General features: G+C 51.2%; 1 protein-coding gene across 16 annotated transcripts in view; it reads right to left on the reverse strand.

Moving 5' to 3' along the window:
* Positions 1 to 21706, reverse strand: part of NFIA (nuclear factor I A) — a 295079-nt gene that overhangs the window by 207304 nt on the left and 66069 nt on the right. For 4 of the 16 annotated variants that reach the window (XM_088522451.1, XM_088522448.1, XM_088522456.1 and 1 more), the window contains exon 1: positions 690 to 1042. The exons of 9 other annotated variants lie outside the window; for them this stretch is intronic. In XM_088522451.1, the coding sequence (XP_088378577.1) occupies positions 690 to 716 (27 nt within the window). In that variant the 5' untranslated portion in view covers positions 717 to 1042. Of the gene's footprint in view, positions 1 to 689; positions 1043 to 21706 lie in introns of those variants that run through there. 3 more of the 16 variants (XM_088522455.1, XM_088522449.1, XM_088522450.1) reach the window with 2 other exon arrangements.

Consider the following 21706-nt stretch of genomic DNA (forward strand, 5'->3'; position numbering starts at 1 on the left):
AGGAGGGGGGGAGGGGGCAGCAACTTTGCGCGGGGCGCGGAGCGGGCGGGCGCTGCGGCGGGGCAGGCGGGGGGGCACTTTCTATAGGCGCGGCTATAGGTTGCGGCGGGGCTGCGCAGAGGTGCGGCGGCTCCGCGCCGCGTATCGCGCTCCCGAGCACGAAGCGTGGGGAGTTTCTTTTCTTTTCCTTTATTTTTTTTTGATGGTGGCTTTATTTATATATATATAAATATATAGGGGAGAAGAGAGGGGTGCAGCTGCGGCCGCAGCTCAAACGCACCCCCGTGTCCGCGCCCCCCCGCGCAGCGCAGCGCGGCCCGCGCTATCGATTGCAGATGACCAAGCACGTCCTGGGCTGCGCCGCACGTGCGGGGCGGCCCCGCGCGCGCTCGCGGAGCCACGAGCGCTGCAAAGAAGGGGAGAAAAAAAAAAAAAAAAAAAAAGGCGCGGAGCACCGAGAACCCCCCCCACCCCGCGCATACACCGCGACCACTATTAATTAACGGCATTAATAAGTAGGCGCCATTAGCCATGTGCCCGCGCAAATGGCCGCGCAAGGGCAGCGCGGCGAGCTCGCCGCGAACAAAGTTACTTTGCGAGCGCCGCGCGCCCCCCCGCCCCCGCCCCCCCGCATTCCGCGGTGGCTCCCGCGGGCGCGCACCCCCCCGCGCCCCTGCGCGGCCGCTTACCTGGGTGAGACAGAGAGGAGAATACATGACTGCGGCGGGGGGTTTTGTGGTTTGGAGGTGTGTGTGCGTGTGTGCGAGAGAGAGAGAGGGAGAGAGAGGGGGAGAGAGGGAGAGGGGAGAGAGGGAGGGAAAAAGAGAGAGAGAGAGAAGAGAGAGAGAGAAGAGGGGGGAGCGGCGCCTGCCTCCTGCTTTCACATTTCCAACTCTGCCCGAGCGCAGCCGGCGCGGAGCAGCTCCATGGGCCCAACTTTAACCCCGCCTCGGCTGGCCCCGCGCTCCGCGCTGGGCAGGCCCCGCCGCGCGCCGCCGTTAAAGGCACCGCGCACGCTCCGCGCCGCTCCGCGCAGCGCGGGGGCGGGCGGGGGCGGGCGGGGGCGGGCGGGGGCTGCGGCGCCGCCGCCTCCCTCCTCCGACCGCCGCCTCCTCCTCCTTCTCCGCCCCGCGCGCACAAACTTTTCCCTTTCCCTTTTCGTCTCCTATTTATTTTATTCTTTATTATTATTATTTTGCAGCCCGCGCGCAACTTTCCCCTGCGCGGTGTCACTGGGAAGCGAGCGCTGGCTGCGCGGGGGGAGCATTATTTCCCTTAATAAATAAATAAATAACCACGCACCCACGCGCGGAAGTTCCGCCGCGCTCCGCGTTTTCTCCGCGCTAAGGGCCAGGGCGCAGTCTCCGTCCTCGCCCCGCTCCCCCGCAACCCTGGGGCCGCCACGCGCAGTTCGGGCCGCGTCGCGGTCTGGTCGGGGGCTTGGCCGGCGTCCAGCAGCCGCGCAACCCCCGCGCCCGCCCGCGGGGCTCCGTGCGATGCGGGACGGCACCGCGCGGGGGGGGGCAGCGAAAGTCCGGGCGGTTCCGCCCCTCGCGCAAAACTGCGCACGTTGGAGCGCGGCGGTTGCTGCGCGGGACCGCTCAGAATGGGGGGGGCGGAACAAAAAAAAAAAAAAAACGAAAAAAAAATGGGTGAAAAAAATGAAAGTTCTTCAAAGGCCGCGCCGGCTGCTCCGCGCCTCCCCGCGCAACTCGTGGCGCCCTCGTCCCTGCGTCCTCGTGGCGGGGGGCGGAGGGCAGCGGGGACCCCCGCGCCCCCTCCGCGGTCATTAAAAATACATCAATAGCCAAAGAGAGGGAAATGCGCGGAGCGGGCGGCGCTGCTCCGCTCGCGGGAACTTTCTCCCCGCGAAACCACCCGGGAGGGGGAAGGGGGCGCGGGTAAATTACGTCCCGCGCCGCCCTTCGCACCTCGGCCCGGTCTGCGCGGCCGCGCAAAGAGGGAGGGGGAAGGAGAGGGGGCAGCCGGGGCCGCGCAAGGGGCGGTTGTGCGGCGCCCGCCGCGGGAAAACGCCGCTTTGCGGGTTTTTTTTTTTTTTTTTTCCTAAAAAAAACCTCAAGAGTTTCACTAAAATATCCCACTTTCCCCCCTCCCCTCCCCCTGGGGGTTGGTTTGTCTGGGCTTTTCTTGGGTGCTAAATCCGGAAGTTTTCTGCGGAGCCTCCGGCCACCCCGCGCCCGGCCGCCAAGTTGGGCCGAAAAGAAAAAAAAAAAAAAAAAAAAGCGAGGAAAAAAAAAAAAAAAGGAAAAGAAGCTCCGCCCCCCCCGCGCGCTCCCGCCCCCGCGCCCGCGCCTGTTCGAAACAGCGCGGCCGCTCATTGGCCGGCGCGCCGTGACGTCACAAAGGCCGCGGCGGCAATAGGCGCGCGCCCCTTTGTGCGGGCGGCGCGCGCTGCAGCGCTCCGCGCCTCCCGCCACCTCCCGGTCGTTCCCCTCGCTCCGCTCATTTATTTATATATTTATTGGGAAAAAAAAAAAAAGCCCAGCTCAGCGGTTTTCTCCAATCCCCGAAAAAAAAAGGAAACTCCGGCGCGCCACCCCCCTCGCTGCGCGCCCCCGCACGCCGTCCCGCAGCAGGTTCCCTCGCTGCGCGCGCGGTCCCGCAGCGCGCGCGCCGCGCCTGCCAGCGGCACCTTTTGTTTATAAACGCGCGGAAACGGGCGACGCCGCTAGCACGAGCAGTAATAAATGCGAGGCGCGCCACGTACCATCGCAAGGTATGGCGAGCGCGGGAGGGGCTTGGCAGGGCCGCGGCGACCGGCTTCATCTGTTGACACTTTTTTTTTTTGCTTTTTGTTTTTTTCTTGCAATATATTTTATAGCTAAAATAAACTTGCAGCCGTTGGGAACCCGGAAGGGAATGAAACTGCAGCCAATTGCGGCTGCAGGCGAGGGCTTCTCCCGCGCGCGCGCCCCGCCGCTGCTCCGCGGCGCCCTGCGCTGCGCGCGAGCGGCGGGAGACGCGGGAGAGCCCCCACGCCGCCCCCCCCGTGCGCTCCGCCGGTCGGCGGGGGCGGCTCCGCATCGGCACTGCCCGCTCCTGCGTGGGCACCCCCCGCATGGCAGCGCCCCCCCCCCGGATGAGAGCCCCTTCTGCGTGGGAGCCCCCCCCCCCCCGCGCGGGAACTCACCTTGCATATGGACCCCCCACACGGGAATACCCCCAATGGGCAACTCCCCTCCTGCATAGGAAGCCCCCAGCATGGAAACCCCCACCCCACCCCGCGTGGGAATCCCCCCCGCATGGGTGACTCCCGCATGAGCAACCCCCGCTCCGCATGGAGCCCCCCCCGGACAGATACCCCCCCTGCAAGGCCACCCCAGCCCCGCACTAGCAGCAACCTCCCCCCGTGCTGGCAGGTGCCCCCCCTGGAAGGGCGACCCCCTCCTGCTGCCGCTCACCCAGGCACCCCCCGGCAGGAGCCCCCCCGCCATCAAGCACCCCCTGCCTGGCCCCCCGCCCTCGCCCCCCGGTCCCCCCTGCGAGCGGCCCCGCGGCAGCGCCCGCGCCCCCCCGCAGCGCTCCTGATTCCATCCCGGGGAGGATTTCCTGGCTTTGTGTGTCCCGAACAGCCCCGGCCCTTTGTGCCGAGCGGCCCCGCGATTCCCAGCGCCCGGGGCCGGCCTGACGGAGCCGCTCCGCGCGCAGGAAAACTCTGCCAAGGGCGTGAGAAACACGGGCGCACGCGCGGCCGCCGCAGCGCCGGCCCCGCCGCGGCCGCCCCGGCACCACGGGCAGCACCGCACGTCTGCGGGGAGGAGGGACCAGTAATACAAAAATCCGGCGGTTCCGAGGGTTAATGGGGACGTTTCCTTGCAGTGCAGCGAGCTGCTATGTTGCGCGGCTTGCGAGCGCGGGGCTGCCACGGGCCGGGCGCGCAGCGCCGCCCTCGCTCACCTCCGCCTGACCCGGGGAGGCCGCAGCCTCCCGGAGGCCGCCCGACCGCGCGCTGGAAACCGCGGGTTTTGCATCCGCTCCTGCCGGCTGCGCTGGTTCCTCCGAGCGCTGCCGAGCACCCGCGCGCGGCAGAGGCGGGAACGCGGCTGCGCTGCTCCCGCCGCAGCGCTGGCCACAGCTGCAGCGGTACAACTTGAGCAGAGTCCACACAGGGCCTGCGTGGCACAGCACGCACGCCAGCGCACGCAAGGTTTATCCTGCATGTGCACAGTCACGGTTGTGCACGGGGGTTCAGAGCTGCTGCTGTTGTGGCCACGTTTGTGCTCGGGGCTCACCCGTTGCAATAGGGAAGCCGGAATCCTGTCCCTGGGGGAGCAGCACTCGCAGGTGCAGGGATGTCCCCAGGAAAGTGGAGCGCATGGCCCAAGTCCCCAGGCGCGTCACTGGCAGTGAGTAGCCAACGGGGCTGCCCTCTGGCAACTGCAGCTCCGGTAGTGTAGAGGTGGGGGTTATTAGCCAAAAAGAAGAAGAAAAAAAAGCAGTGTTTGGGGCTCTGGCATACTGCACACTTCTCATTGAATAAAATAAATAAATCTGAGGTGCCTTCTCAGACCAAACTCCACCGCCTTTACGGGTGGGGGGCACACACTGCTCACGTTGTGCGCCTTCCCGTGAGCATCTGCAGCGGCTGCGTTGGGAGCGGGTACGGCACGCGCGGGACAAGGTCGTGGCGCTCTCCTTAGCGCGCGCAGCAGTCACAGCCTCCACCCCTAGTGTCCCTAACACTCTCTTCTGTTACAAAACGCCCCTCGCAGGCTGAGCCCAGGTGCTCTGCGAGGCAGGTAAGCTCAGACCTCCATACCTCAGAGCCAGGGACAAGCGGCAGCATCTCATGGGATGCCTACAAAGCCTGGTTTTATTACACAAACTATAAATGGGACGTTTTGGGGATTCAAAGTGCGGCTCCCCATCTCAAGCAGCACCTTGTCCCCTCTTGGTGTCCTGCCTGCCCCGGGGCGGCCAGGGAGGCAAGCGGCGTGTGGGGCAGGTGGCCAGCGCTCCAGGACGTGGTCGTCTCCTCCAGCTGCCCTCCCGGCTCCAGGAACAGCATTTGGATCACGGCCGGCCCTGCACGCTGCTTGCTGGGACGCCCATGCGCTGCCAGGTCACGCTGCTCCCGGGCAGGTGTGTGACACCAGGATTCACCCCAGAGACACGGCAGCTCCTTACGGATACTCGATATTTCCTCTTTACCCCCTTCTCCAGGCTGTCACTGAACACAGACGCCCACAGGCACCTATAGGAGCTGGGCCCCCAGTTTGCTCTGCACTTAGGGCCCCTCATGGGCTCAACACACCCGTACACCAAGGGAGGCTCCAGGGGAGAGTGCGGGGCCCACAGGCACTGCCTTGGTTTGCGGGGGGACGCGCCAAGCAGGGTGTGTGTGTGGGAGTGGTATCTGTGCAGGTTAAAAAAAAAAAAGCAAAAAAGGCTTTAAACTTTGTGGCTTTGTTCTGGTCTGTCTTTTTGCTCTCTCTCTCTTTTTTTTTTTCCAAAAATTATTGAAAATAAAACTAATTCTGCCGTTTCTGCCTCTGCAAATTTGTCCGTAGTGCAGGATCGTCATGTTCGACCAGGGTGCGGAGAAAGGAAAGAAAGTGTTGGGCGGGGGGCAGGAGTTGAGAAAAATAAATATATAAATAGAAAAAAAGAGGGAAAAGAAAAAAAAAAAAGCCGAGACAGACGGGGCCCCCGCGAAGCTCCCGCCCGCGCCGCTGGGGCGGCCCGACAGACCGAGCCGAACCGCGCCGAGCCGAACGGAGCCGAGCCGAATGGAGCGGGTTTCGCCGGCGCGGCTGCGCCTGCGCTCCCCTCCTTTCGCCTCCCGCTTTTCCCGCTTTTCTCCGCTTTTTCCCCGCTCCGCAGCCCCGCGCAGCCAGCGCACCTCGAGTGGCGGAGCTTTGCGCCGAGCCCCGCCCCTCCTCTCCCCCCACCCCCGCCTTTAATAAAAACATATATGTGCGCAGAGGAGGGGGTGCGCCGGGGCCAGGCACACACGTACATCCACCGCCCGTAGGTCTCCGCACCCCTGCACATACACGGAGCGTGCCCATAGGCACAGCTGCGCGCGCGTCTATCGGCACCCCAGGAGCGCGCGGTAGGAAGCGGCCAAGGTTGTTTCCCCTCCTTGTGACAAGTTTCCAGGCATCCCAAGGACGTGGGACGCGGGACACGGGGCTCCGGGCCGCCACGGAAAGCAGGGAGCTAGAACCAGCTGCGATTCCTATCAGGGTATTTTTAACACGCTCTTGCAAATACTTTGGCATACGCCTGTCCCACTCCTTTTAATGACGCTGACTTCATTTCCTTTAATACAGGGGGGAAAATGCTACACCAACAAAACCTAATTAAGTTAATAGGAAGAAACAATAATAAATAATTCCAGTCGCATTGCTGCTGGGCTGCAAAACAAGGGCCCGGCCGTTTCCCTGCTGGAGTACAGCAGGTCGCAGAGGGACACGTCCCCGCGCTGCTCCTCTTGCTGCCGCCCCTGCCCCTTGCAGCCCCGTGCAGCACGAGTGTGTGCAGGTGCATGGGTGCTCACACATCTGCATGTGCATGTGTGTGTGCATGCCCGCAGCTGCAGACGTGCATGCACAGGTGGATGTGAGCGTGCATGCACGAACCTGCATGGGCTTTCTCTGTGTGGGTGTATGTGCATATACACGAACGTGTGTGTAGGTGTATGCATGTGCATGCACATGTTTACGCATGTGTGTATTTGCAGGCAGCAGCAGCTACATATGCAGTAGCGTGTGCATCTGCAGCACCACACGCAGCAATGCAAGCAATGCACATGCAGCAGTGTGCAGTAGCGTGTGCCTGTGCTGCACTATGTGTGTGTGTGCAGCAGTGTGTGTGTCTGTGTGTAGCAGGTTGCAGCAGTGTGCAGGTGCCTGCAGCAATGTGCAGCAATAGAATGCAGCAGCATGTGTCTGTGTACAGGCGTACATGCAGTAACTCATGTGTAGCTGTGTGTGTGTGCATGCAGCAGTATGTCCATGTATTTGTGTGCATGTGTGTGTAGCGGTGTCTGTGCTGCAGTGTCACAGTTTCAGACTGTGTGCAGCAGTGTGTGTGTGTGCAGTGCATGCAGCAGTGTGTGCGCACAAGTGTGTGAGCGTGCAGCAGCGTGTGTGCACAGCAGTGTGTGCACATGCACAGCAGTGAAGCAGCAGTGTGTTTGCACAGCAGTGCATGTGCTCAGCACCATGTGCACAGCAGTGTCTGTGCACAGCAGTGTGCATATGCACACAGCATATATATATGCATGTGTGAGTGTGCACAGCAGTGTGCATGTATGTATGTGACACAGCAGCGTGTGTGCATATGTGTATGTGTGTATATTTGTATTTATGTACGTGTGTATATGTATATGTATGCGTATGTATATGTGTGTGTGGATGTGTGTGTATGTATGTGTATGTATATGTGTCTGTGTGGACGTATAAGTAGGTGTATGTGTGTGGATGTATGTCTATGTATAGGTATGTATGTGTGTGTATATGTGTGTGGATGTGTATGCATGTGTGTATGTGTATGTATAGGTATGTGTGTGTATGTATAGGTATGTGGATGTATGTGGATGTGTCTGTATATGTAGGTATGTATATGTATGTGTGTGCATGTGGATGTATGTCTGTGTATGTGTAGGTATGTATATGTATATGTGGGTATTTATAGGTATGTGTATGTATGTATGTGTGTGCATGTGGATGTATGTCAGTGTATATGTAGGTATGTATATGTGTGTATGTATAGGTATGTGTATGTGTGTGTGTATGTATAGGTGTGTGTGTGGATGTATGTCTGTGTATGTGTAGGTATGTATATGTATGTGTATGTATAAGGATGTGTGTGTGTGTGTATGTATAGGTATGTGTAGGTATGTATATGTATGTGTGTATATGTGTAGGTATGTATATGTATGTGTGTGTATGTATAGGTATGTATATGTGTATGTGTAGGTATGTATATGTATGTGTATACGCATAGGTATGTATATGTGTATGTGTGTGTATGCATAGGTATGTATATGTGTATGTGTGTGTATGTATAGGTATGTATATGTGTATGTGTAGGTATGTATATGTATGTGTGTGTATGCATAGGTATGTATATGTGTATGTGTGTGTATGTATAGGTATGTATATGTGTATGTGTAGGTATGTATATGTATGTGTGTGTATGTATAGGTATGTATATGTATGTGTGTGTATGTATAGGTATGTATATGTGTATGTATAGGTATGTATATGTGTATGTGTGTGTATGTATAGGTATATATATGTGTATGTGTAGGTATGTATATGTATGTGTGTATGTATAGGTATGTATATGTGTATGTGTGTGTATGTGCGCGCTCGCTGCGGCCCGTCCCGCGCGGCGCTCCCCGCGCTGCGGCGCCACCTGGAGGCGAGAGGGCGACGCCGCCCGCGACCGCCCCTGCCGCTGGGCTGGGCTGGGACCGGGTCTGGGAGCGGGTCTGCAGCCAGCGGGGAGGATCCCGGCCTCCCGCTCCCCGCACCGCTCTTCGCCCGACGCCAGGGAATCCGTGGGGAGAAGGACGGCGGCGGCAGCAGGGCCCTCCTGGGAAAGCGAGTGGCGCATTGCTCGCTACCGGCAACCCGGCTTTCCCAAGGAAACCGGCAGCCTCCCCATCCATCAGTGTCACTTCTCAATGGTGGCTCTGTTTGCCACGGGCCTGTAGCAATTGGGAAAAACTTCCAAGGCCCGAGTTCTTCCCGCACGGCTGGTTTTATCTGTCTGCAGGCAAGGACGCTCCCGCTTGCATCCAAACGAGGCTCCGCGAGAGGCGAAAAGTGCTCCACACAGCAAGGGATGGCCACGGTGTTGGAGACCAGTAACGTCCCAGGGAGGATCAGAAGAGTCGATCGCTTCTGCCCACTTCACAGGTGAATTTATCCCAACTGCTGATAGGGCTTAGAGAGTCCGAGCCCTAAGGAGCAGGGATTGCTCCTTCTTCCTCCCAGCCCTGCGAGTGGAGCCATCCTGGATGGAGCAGGCGTCTGGCGCCTGGGGGGCCTCCAGGGCACAAGCTGTTGTAATAACTTCTGGGGATAGTTTCCCTACACCCCATCCGACAAGCCCCTTTCACCCCAAACGGGAGGATTCTCGTGCATGCGAAGCTTCGCAATGGGCTCCACACAAGCATCCACCGGGTGCTCACGTCGCCACGGGCAAACACGAGCACCTACGCGCCCGACCGCTGCCGTTTGTTTATTTTTCACTCATGCAATAAAATCGGACGCTAGAGGGCGGCCTTTTAATGTGATTCAGTATCAGCATCGCGCGCTGCACTGAAGTGCGCAGCTCCGGCCTCCGCTCGGCCAGCCAGCTTGGAAGCGGGGCCGGGAGAGGGGCCTTTCCCCCTGGAAGAAGCGGCGCGGACGGACGGGAGATGGGAGCGCGAGGGCACGGCCGGCCGCACGGCGCGCCGCCTCCACCGGCTCGCTCTGCACGCACCTCCCCGGCGCATGGAGGCCATCGGGGACACATCGTCGCGTTCACATCAAACCCAGAGAACGGCCTCGACCGGCCTGCACCGGGACTTCCCTAGTGCCTCAAGCGGGAGCTTGAAGTTACACTTGGAAAGAACTTAAATTAGTGGCCGCTTTTCCCGAAAACTGATGTTCCTTAGCATTTAGCAATAACGTGGCCTCAGTTTTTGCTAAATTGCAAACGAGCAATTAATTTTTTCAGCACTCATGCAGAATACTTTAAAAATGGAAACATGAAAGTCTTCTATTAAAATGAAGTTGATAGTATGCACCTGCCACTAATGTACTGTACACTGTGTCTTCCACTCATTATAGTGATGATTTGGGTTGAGATCAAGAGTCATATAGTGAAAATCACTTCAACACGTGCCTGTTCATATGCATAAACTCCTGTGTACCAGATGGCAAAATATAATGACATCTTAAACAGCTAATTGCATAAACCTTGTAATGCAGATAATTGCTGAACCAAAGTATGAGTTAATAATTTCCCACTGTATTGCCTGGCTTGACACTAATTCTAAAGGAAAGTTGTGACAATTCGAACACACTAAAGTTCACCAAGCGGTAATTAAAACTAGCACTTAAAATCATTCGACTTTCAAACCGTTAATTACTGTTCAGGAGACTCACTTTGTACAAATCTAACATTTATAGACAGCTACATGACAGCCTTTTCCGTCGCCGTCCCTTTCATGGGGCTCTCCTGGGCCGGGGCTATCCCTGCAAGTTGGAAGTTGCAGCGATTTCCTTGCTAACCCTTGGAAAACAGCGGCCTGCAGCAGGAGTGAACATTTACACCACTGTTTTATCCCACAGCTGGTATTGGAGGTGTCACAGCAAGTGGTCATACACATAAATGCAAACAAGCACTGAGTCACTACACTGAAGTGCTCTGGTTTTCCAAGGGTGGGTCTAAGAATTACAGTGTTTTGCTTAGGTTTATAACTCACATGTTGACCTCAGAACCTGGCCTCTAACACAGCACTGGCTGCCACTGTATACTGGAAGAGCAGCCATGGGATTAAGTGATAAAGAATATGTAATTAATGACAGTAAATACAGCTTTAGGAGAAGTAAGTTGTATCAGGAAACCCAATTTCTTTCTTTGACGAGGCGCATTAAATAATATGAGAAGGTAAAGACTGAACGATAAAGGTCAATGAAGAGATGTGATATTCACATTTTATGGAGATTAGAATTAACACTGTGTGATATTCTGATCAAAAAACATTAGAAATAGCAACAGAGCATGCACTAATTAGATTAAGATTTGACTAACAGCCTGTTAAAAAGTAGCTATGAATCAGGAAACATTATCAAACGGGGGAGTTTTACCAGAATCGGCATCGGGTCAGATGCTAGTCCGTGTTTTCCTCAGTGATCTGAATGCAAACACTGTAAATTCACAGCTGATGCATCTGAGGATGACAAGGACCTTGGTGGAGTGACAGCCAATGATGAGAACAAGACGCTCCGAGTGATCCCGCTCGCCTGATGAGCGCAGCCCATTCACACACAATTGATTTTAATACAGACAATGTACGATTACGCTGCTCTGGTTCTTACGGTTTTTAAAGATGGTTGGAAAAGTGGAGAGGGTGCAGCAAAGAGCCACCGAGAGGCTTCGAGGGCTGGAGAAAGTGCTTAATGGTGAAAGGCTTCAAGCACTCGATCCGCCTCGCTCACTGCAAGGAAGACGGAGACGTGACGTGCATATAACGCGCAAGCATCTGAGCGTCTCCGTGCAAGCACCTCCTGGAAACTGATGACGTTTTTAATCATCTGGGTGAAAGGCGACACCTGCAAGCCGGAGGTCCAGGTGAGAAGTTAGGTGAACATCCTTAGCAGCAAGACTGAGCACACGCTAACTAACTCTCATGGTGCAAAGTCTTTTTTTTTGGATACTTTCAAAGCAAGACCAGAAGACCTGCTGCATCCAAACACAGGTTAATGCATTTAAAGCAGGGCAGGGGTCCACAGCGAGTCACTGCATATCGCGGGGCTCTTTCTGCGGCTCTACACGCACCAGTGGAAAGGTTTCATAAGCATTTGGGAGCAGGAACCTGGGGAAAGCAGTAATGAAGTAGTGACAAGTCTGACACATTTCCTGGGCCTTCCAGACCCGGTCCAGGTATGCAGGTAACACGTATATCTATAATAACGGATTACTGTCAAAGACAGACCCTGAGTTTCTACATGAGCTACAGGAAACCATTGAAATGCAGCCCCTCACCAGGAGATCTGTCACTTCCAGCCTCTTGCACGTCGCCAGCACAGCAGCTCCCCAAACACACACACTGCAGGTCATCTTTGCACCCTACAAACCTGCTCCCCTCCTGTCCCTCTGAGAGCCACCAACACCCGGAGCCTCTGCAGCATCGCCACGTGGTGGCCCGGCTTGCAGGTCAGTTTAGTGCAGCAGGAAGAGGCGCAGGGGCCTCATGCAGCGTCCTTGAGCTCTAGCGCATTCTTGAGGGTCCCCATCTGAGCTCGGATTGACCACAGTTCTGCCTGCCCTTATAACCTGCCAGCCCATGACAAAAGCCGGGTGAATTCTATAAAACCAAAAAATATAGACCAGTTCCACGGGGAAGGTCAGAGTAAAGGAGCTCGGCACAATCCCTTCTGCCCCTAAAAATATTTATTAGCTCCCAAAATGTAACTACCAGGTGCCTACTGTTACCAAGTTTCCAGATGGATGTGACCAGATCCAGTATGGAATATTTTCACGCCCAGGTCTTTCCCTGCTGAGGCCTTCCAGCCACCTCTGCTGCAGACTGGCAGCCCTCTCCTCCGCGGCAGCAGCCCCAGCAGGCACCGCTGGAAGGATCTGGCCTTTTTCCCCCAGAGAAGTGTGCTCCAGGGAAGATACCATCCTTGCTGGCCATGATATCTGCAGTCTTTACCAAGTGCCCTGCATCCAATTTCAGCTCAGGTAACTGGGTCAAACCCTACAAAGCAGCTCCACCCACCAGAGCTGACCAGTGCAACAAGCTGATGTTGGCAAAAAGCTGGTGTTGCTGTGTGTGTCCAACTCCTGATTATTTATATCAGACCGTCTGTAACGGCGGGGTTTGCAACCCAGGGTCTGCCTCCCCTCCTCACGTGCTCACACTGCAGCAAGCGCAAGGCCAACGTGGAGCTCAGAGCACCCTGTTCCTCAGGATAACTTCAGCACACCCCTCCAGGAAACGCCGGCGCCGTTTATCGGCCCTAAGCAAACGAGGGATGTCTTGGACAGCACTTGTCGAGGCAGCTGCCCCACAGCCACGGCAACGCATCGGTACAGGTGACACAACTCAGCGCCGTGAGCCAAAGCAAGCAAGAAGGTGCGAGCAGCATGATTCAGACGTGAGGTGTCAGAAGCTTGGTGGCACAAGGAAATTGTTAATGATAGCAAAGCCTGGACAGCTAGATTGGAGCTAGGTAGGGATTGATCCTGTGGCTGCTGACCTGCCTTCTGGGCTTGCAGCGATGCTGGTAATTAACTCCAAGCAGGAAATTGTATCACTGATTGACTCATCAGCGTAAAATGAATCACGAGCTGAAATGAGTTGCTGAAAAGGACATACTCTGAGGAAGTTCTTTATCTTTGCAACAAATAATAGATCCAGGATGAAGAGATATGATGTGGAGGGGACCTATTTCTCAAACTATGAACACAAATTGGTCTTCCTATTTCAATAGAAAGTGTCCTGACGTGGATAGGTTATCCTTCAGAAGTTGAAATTTAGAAAACAAGATACATTATACGGTAATTTCTCTTTTCTTCAGTTTGCAACATTATTTTCTGCTAAATATTTCTAGATATTTATTATATCAATGCCTATGTAGAGTAAAAAACAATCTCTGATAATACAACTTATCAAAATAGGAAACAATACTGAAAATATCACCTGCATTCTGGGTTTTAGTATTTAATGTAGCTTAAGTCAAGTTCACCTAAGCAGCATTCATTAAAATTCAAATAGTATCAGTACTAATATATATTTGCTAAATAACATAACTCTAAGTTCTCCTACCCGGCCCAGGCTGTATTTTCATCTTCTCATCTTCTTCCCTTTCTCCTTCAAGAGGCTTGCAGGTGAGGGAGTCAGCCACGATGTCTTAGCTTCTCCTAAAACTGCATCCCTGTCTCTGCTACTCATCTTAAGTGTCCTGGTGTCCAAAAGCATCAGAAATACATTCACAGATTTGTCAACAGTCCAAGAGGATATTCTGGGAAGAGACTGGGCCTCCAGACTGTGGAGCATTTGCCACTAGCCAGACACAATAGCTTTATAAATACAGGATCATCCAGGAAGTGGAATTGGCTCTCAGAATTGGTGAAAATCACCGGAGATCTATCACTTCTCCAGCTGAACATCTGGCAACTGATTTTGTTTACCTTGCCTAATTTGCCTTTGATTTCTAAGACCCTAAGGCACTTAGAGACCAGAAAATAGTTCAGCCTGTTCAAATAAGGAACGTACCCCTCCTAGCGTCAGTCTCAAGCCGTTCTTCCCTCACCTCTGGCAGCACGTGTAATTATTTGCAGGTGCCAAGTGGAACACAAATTGCAATCACACACAAATCACTCCTCGAGTGCTTTGGCCAACATGGGCCCAACAAGCTTCAGTTTACCTTAACGAACAGGTTAGTTATTGGTCTAAATGACCACAGGAAAGATTGTTTTGAAAGATAAGACCTTCCCTTTTCACGCACGGATTGATTTTGCCTCAGGCTGTTCCAGAGTGACGTTCTCAGAAGTGTGGACCAAAACCCAAAGCTGCTCAGACGCACACAGATGTACAGGGGTCTGCAACGTCTCGCTGTCAGGTGGCTGAAATCAGGGATGGGCACCAGAACAAGGACGAAAAACCTGTGATCGTGATTACAATTAGACCTGATTTATATGTACTATTTACTTATCATCCACTCCATATCATGCCAATTTGAGTTCTTAACATGGGTGCTTATCACCATACTAAAACCCTCCAGCAATGATTACTGTCTGCTCTGTTAATTGAAATTCTCACTGTTTGTTACACCTGTTTATGTATAACTGTGAGTAAAGGTTCTGTTCTTTCATCTATCAAAATGTAAATTAAAAGAGTTATTTCCAAATCAGGATGGGATCTGAACTAGACAGTGGTTGCCTGCAGAAAGAAGAAAAACTCTTCAGAGATTTTTGCTGCCCAGCAGACTGGGTGCTGGAGACTTGTCAGGTCGCTTTTTCGGGGAGTTTTTTGCAAAGTCTTGACATTTATGGGGCAGCTGTGGGTGCTGCATAACCTCAGGAGCGCTGTTATCATTGACCTATGGCAGAGCTGCCACTGTTTCATGTACAACATTCTGCAGCAGAGCAAAACTTACTAGGGCTTTTTGCAGAGTCATGTCTTGTTGGTAAGACCTTTCTGCTGTTTTTTTTTTTTTTTTTTTTTTTTGCTAAGATAAACAGAATTGTTAGGAGTCACAGTAAAGAACTAAAGATCTTAGTCCTTTCTACGTTCCTTTCCTTTTTTTTTTTTTTTTTTTGGTATGCAAGAACTACAGGAATTTATTTATGCAATTGCAATGCTGAGTGCTCCCAGGAGTGAGTAGAGGTTTTGCAAGTTTTACTCTGGTGGGAGCTTAATTCTGAAAGCAGAGGTATCCAGGACTCCTGCAACCCGGTCCTTTTGAGTTGCATCATGCTGGGACCCTAAAAACCACAGGGGTCAGAGACACCTCTGCAACTCTTGGCCCGTTTCTAAAGGCTAATTCTGATTCGCTAATTAGTTGAAGGAATAAATTCTAACGCTGTTTTGTTATCGCTATTGCTTTTAACCTCCGTACTTGCCCCCTCTTGAAAATACCAGGTTTATCCATAGCATTCTTCAAGGCTTCCCCTTCTAGGCTATTTTATCCTGCCTATTGAAGCAATGTCTGTATAGTCACACACTACTTTATGCAGCTCCCATTGGGGCTATTCACATATCCATATGTGCATGCAGCTCCCATTAATGCTCGTCAATGCAACTTAACATATGAGCATGGACAGGAGAATAGACCCCTTGCTGTGCACTTGACTAGATGGGTTTTTTTGATGTTGATCCAGATCACTCACGGCAAACGCTGCTGTTATTCGAAATCGCTGCACTTAACACGACCACCAAGCGCAACGTCCCGTCCCGTCTCATTCTTTCATAGGGAAGTTGCTTGGTTGGTTTTGTAGCCACGAGGCAAATGGTTCATAAACACAGCCTGGAAACCAAGATTATTCCATAGAGTAACTTCATTCTTTGTATCCTTTTCTACTTGCCATGCAACAGTATATACAGTTAAGCCTCTCCACCACAGAAAAGACAGCATTTTTTAAGGTGGGAATTGGGACTTGGAAGTCTCTGGCTCAGTCACAGAGTCTCTGTGCAAATCTGGGCAGGAGTTTGATGTTTGGTTCTTATAAAGAGAAATGAAAAACTGAAGTACCACTGAAAATTTGCATTTTATTTCTGTGTACCTCAGTTTCCTGCATCTTTAGTGGTTCTCGTCACTGCAGACTCTCCACCCTGCTGGTATTCATGTGTCTATAAGTTAAGTGATGACAGAACACTTTCCATCACCAAGTTGAAGTCTTCAATATGTTTTATAAAACTGATGCATCTCGTACCATCTGTAATCCGACTCCATTGCAATTCAGGGACATGCAAATGTTGAATCATCATTATTATTTGTTAACCATATGAAAATAATTACACATTTCAGTGCGGTTTGTAATGAACACGTGTCCACAGCTGACAGTGGAAATGACCAAGCCAAGACACAGTCTCTCGGTTTCTCCAGCCAAGAGCTTTTCTGCTTTTAAGCCACACTTAGAGATTTTCATGGTATTTTTTATGAACAGTCCTTGAGATCCTTGCTGAGCTATAATTCTGGGTGCACCAGGGACCGATGGACCGCAGGAAACTCAGACATCAGCAGGAAGCACCGGGCTTCAGTACCCAGCCTGCCAGGACTGAGTCGACTCAGGCTAAATCTTCTCTTTACTCAGTTTAAATCTTCCCTTTCTACCTCACTCCACACTTTCCAACTTGCCGTGACAGTACCAGAAATACGAGTGTGCCGATACTGAACGGTCGTGATACGACGATATCTGTTTTCCAGAAGATCTGGCCCCGATCCCACCAGCCCCACCGTGTGTGGAACCACATAGAAGTCTCCTGAGCTCAGCCCCGGGCACAGGGACTCTCTATTGAAGCTGAACCAGTGACACATTTTAGGACAGAGCCAAGTGACAGTTTTAGCAATTTTTGCAAGCTGTAACTGGCAGTGTTATCTATGGCTAAGACTGACCAGCATCTCCTGTTTTAAGAGACGATTTTCAGGGCTTATAACTTGGCCAGGCATTAGCTATCAGAGATATATTTTCCACACTGCATGTTTTCATCAAGCTGATTTCTTTTTGGAAAACTTTATTCAAGCGATTCATCTAATGCTGGAAACAGCACTAGAAAAAAATAGCTTTGGGTGTCACCATTCTGGCACCTTGTCCTTGAAAAGCCCAGGTGACCTCATGGCTTGAGGCAATAGCCAGGAAATCAGCCTACACTGCCCTTGCTTAAGAGATGCTTTACTGGAGACTCGACAACCCACCAGCCCTGAAAAGCCTTTACACTCTCATAGCCTGCACGAGCTCGGCACAGGTTTTCCAGAATTTAACTGCCAGCCCCAGTGCAGGCGCTACAGGACACGGGTTACTTGGGAGGGCCCCCAGAGCCGGTCACGGTGCACGGGGCTCTCAGGAATGCTGCTCTGCAGCCTCCTTTCAAACAGCCCCTGACTTTTGGGCGCTTGGTTTTGCATCCTTAATGGTGCCCTGTGAGCATCACCTCTTCACGTGCAATTGCACAGGTTACAATGCCGATAATGAGTTAAAATAACTGTGCATCTGTTGCCTGGTATGAAGTACAGCTTTTAACTAGTACTCATGGATGGCAGCTGTTAGTTACTCTCACACTAGGGTGAATTCACACTGAAGTTTTACCCTGGCAGTACAATGCATTTGATCAAAATGCAGAAGAATTAGGCACGAGCTGCCATGAGGCTGGACACACAACACAGGCCGCAGAGGCGGCCGTGCAGGTGCGTCCGCAACTCCGACGCGGTTGGTAAAACCCCTCGTGTCCCATTGGATGAGGTGGCATTTCATGCCAGACCTTTCGGGGAAGGGGAGGGATCACGGATGTGAGAGAATCCAGCCTGTGTTTAACCACAGGCCTGGAGGAACGGGGAGGGTGAAACTCGAGCTCTCTGTGGGAACATTCCCCTCCCACCAACGAAGGGCCACAATTTCTTCACAAGAAAGGATTAAAGGCTGAGGCACCCCCGATTTGCACTTTTCTCTGCCCTTACTTATTTCCCTTCAAAGTAGGGCCAGGTACCTGGAAATCGCTGCATCTCCTCATTTTGTTAGGCAGATTCCCATGTTCTGCTCAGCCCCCTTACTAATGAACACAGCATTAACAGCTGCTACTCCTATTCACAACCTGCCCAGCTCCAAAGCCGTTACGTCAGCGCCAACGCAGGAAAAGCGGGATTATTCTGCTGGACTGAGGACTTGTTGAGGCCATAACTGGGAGCAAGAGGCTGCGAGGGAGGGAGGAGACACAGGGGCAGCTCGCGGGACGTGTCCCCGCGGGGCCTCCGGGCTGGGGACAGCCAGAGCTCGGCTCCGGCGCGGAGCGGATTGACATCACTCTTGGAAGATCCTACACTTGACGTCATTGGAACTCGCTGTGAAGTAATCTAGCTAATGTGCAGTTTTGTCTAGAGGATCTCTGAGGATTTAACACACTTTGAAAGGAGAGAGGAAAAAAAAAAGCAAGGCAGAGTCGCAGGCTGTCTCCTCTTTACCTCAAGGGTCATCGTGTTTGCACATTTTGAAAGAGTTACCAAGCTAATTTGTAAAAGATTTTTATGTATTAAGGAAAAATAAAGACCTCACAAGAATTTTAGTCCATCAGCAACATATGGAAACAAGAAAAAAACCTGTCCTCGGTTGATGAAATATTTATTTATCATTGAAATCCCAGACATTTGCATCCAATATAAGTGCAAGACAAACCTTATGTATAACCTCCTAGAGAATTCAGTTAAAAGCAGTTTTGGATACCTGTAAGTAATTATGCTATCACATTCTCTAACGGATTTAATTCAGGCCAAGTAGCAACTACTGTATGTCCAAGAGATAATGAATTAAAGCAATGCTTTGGCATATCCCCTTTCTGAAATGTTAGCAGCCTCTCGACTGACTTGAAAAATAGGCTTCAATAAATGGACAGGAAAATATATGCAATTAAATTCAATCAATAAAGTTGTCCTTGACCAAAGTCCAAACATTAAAAACAACTCCAATTGAATTATGAGAAATCCTTTTCTGATTTTAACTAGATTAGTTTAATCACATGTGCATCAAAATTGCACGCCATTCTCCAGTAAGTTTATGGAAACAAAAAGCAATGTACTGCTCGCTCGCAATTCAGGCCAGCTCTGGCTTTTCTCCTTAGAGAAGAGCACTGTTCTAGAAGAGCCATTTTCTTATTAACAAGGACACTCATTCAGAGGAAAAGGCAGAGCAGGGTCCCAGGTGACTTCCCTAGTTACCAGGCTTCTCTCTTTCTCTTTCACTTCCACAAAACCCTCATCCCCATAACTACAAAGCCTCTTTGTTTCCTCCTGGTGAGGAACAGAAACATGCCTGAAATCCTGAGCAGCTACTCAAAATGGGAAAACTCTTCCAAATCTCACAATAACTGGAAGGCTTTGATTCCACCCCCCCACCCCTCGATTTTTTTCTCTGTTGCTTTTCCACCATATTGATATATCTGAGATAAAGATTTTTTTTAAAAAAAAAACAAGATGCTCCAAATTATCTTGAGAACATACAACACACAGACATAAACACATCTGAAAAGAGAAAACATTCAGGGGGGTAACCCCAAGACTTTTCAAAGACTTTTCAAGATTAGGTTTTGCAACTGTGATATATTGCAAGAACTCCTCTAAAAAGGGCAGATCACAGAGCTGCTCACAGTCTTGCTGAGAACTCCAAGTCAATATGTATCAACAAGTGTGAATTTGGGGGAGTTAAAGCTCTGTACAGAACTTACCAACTCCCTATTCACCATTTCTTCAGAGAGAGCTAAAACTCCTCTCCCACAAAAAATAAAAAAAATAAAAAAAATAAAAAAAATAAAAAAAAATAATTAAAAAAAATATATACATATATATATATATGAAGAGCTGACAAATTTATTCCATGTGAGCCAAATAGCCCCCACTTTGCAACCCCTGAGTAAGCCCACCTGCCTCTGAGGTCTGAACCAGCAGCACCTGTGAGACAGCATCACTCAGTGAGCTCTTCCTCTCCTCCACAACAACAAAAATTTGCTGAAGTTCAGAGCGAAAGGAGGACACTGCGTTATTTTGGAACTGACTCATTAGTCATGAAGCATTTAAGATACAAAATAGCTGAGTCTGGGGAGATAATTCTTGAGCAGCAATGGATGCCCAATGAATTTTTACTCTTTGGGTATTTGTGTGTGTGTTTTTTTTGCTCCTGCAATTCTTCACCAAATCAAGAAAAGTGATGCACTGCAATCAGAAAGAAGGAATGAAGGTGTTGGGAAAAAAAACGGCCGGAAGGCCCAAGACTTTCCCCAGTTGTCTTCATCCACCCACATGAGCTGGATGGAGAAGAGTTGCTATGGATGTGCCTGTGCCCACCCCCAATCCGTGCCCTCTAAAGCTTCCCGAGATGAGTAACTTGATGACTCCTGTGAGCACTTGTCTTGTGCTCAGGTCTCACCCCACTGGTACTAAAGTGAGATGGGTTGTAGAGCATCGACCTCTTCATGCAGCTGTAGCAACATCACTGGGTTTCACAGCCTCTGGGTCGTGGCTGCTAGTTCCCCACTGAGGACACCAAGCTGACGAGCAAGGTGTCCCCTAAAGAGGCCCAAACTTTCCTGCTGATGGCAGAACCTCTGCCTTGGACAGGCTTTAGCTGTTTGCACACACGCCGTGACGCCCAGGAAGCCTCGATTCCCTTAGCAACCAAAGTTGGCACCTGTGATATTTGTTTTCAGCGAGTGACACCAAGAGTTTGAACTTGCATCTGTTTCACTGAATTATGGTAAAACAGTATTAGTAACTGCAAAAAGCAGTTCTAATTTGGACAATACCATCCAGATCATTTGCAGCTTGCGCTGCCTGTAATTTCTTGTCACATTCCAGCCAGAAAATATGGGAAACTGTATAGCACAAGCACATGACAAGTCTTACACAGGCTAGGTCTTGACAGCTTGACCTATTCCCAGCTATAAAACTTGCTTATATAGAAGTTTTCCTAATGTCTCTTATAATTCATTTGTGAAGGATTGTCCACCTGGTGCCTTATCGCAAACTGTGGAATGAGTCCAGGAGATGGCAACAACATGAACTGCTGTGGGGGATAACAAGGACTCTGTTATGACTGGGAACGTTTGCAGTACTATAAATAACTCTATCAATATTGTGATAATGGCACTTTAAAGAGGTCTATTTTACAAGTGTTGAATGTAAGAGAGACCACAGCTGTGCTCATTAATTCTCAAGTACGCTCCTCTCCGCGCAGGCTGCAGGTGTAACAATAGCAGCGCCGACTCCGTGCAGGTCGAGCTAGTGTTTGGATTAAAAAAAAGGTCACAGTAGCGTGATTAGTTCTTAACGAGGCTTTATTGTGTTTGGCAGAGGGAGAGCAAATGATGATAGTTTAATTGAAAACAATAAAAGTAAAATGGAACTTTGTTAGAGAATTTAGCTATACGTAAATAGCTTCTCCCCCCCAAAGAGCAAGTATCGTAATTGACAGCAGTAGATCTTTTGATAATTAATTGCAGTAAATTATCACTTGGCACAAAGAAGGCATAATTCTAATTAATTTGCAACCTTTCCAGCATAACACTGAATTGAAAATGGCACTGCTGTATTTTTTTTTTTCCAAGCTAATATAGAACTGGAGTGCAAACAATATTGTACTTCTTCCTTGTGCTCTCCTTGTTCGGAGTTATCTCGGATAACTTGCTTCTTGCCGCACAGAGATGACCCGAATGGGCAGGAGTTTCCTGCGCAGCCAGAATGAGTATGTCCCAGCATGGAATATTATAATTACACACGGAGATCCAGGCAAAGGGCAACTTCAG

Source organism: Tinamus guttatus, unplaced genomic scaffold (assembly GCF_059628265.1).
Source record: "Tinamus guttatus ecotype Peru unplaced genomic scaffold, ASM5962826v1 Tinamus_guttatus_pri_ptg000153l, whole genome shotgun sequence".
Classification (NCBI taxonomy): Eukaryota; Metazoa; Chordata; class Aves; order Tinamiformes; family Tinamidae; genus Tinamus; species Tinamus guttatus.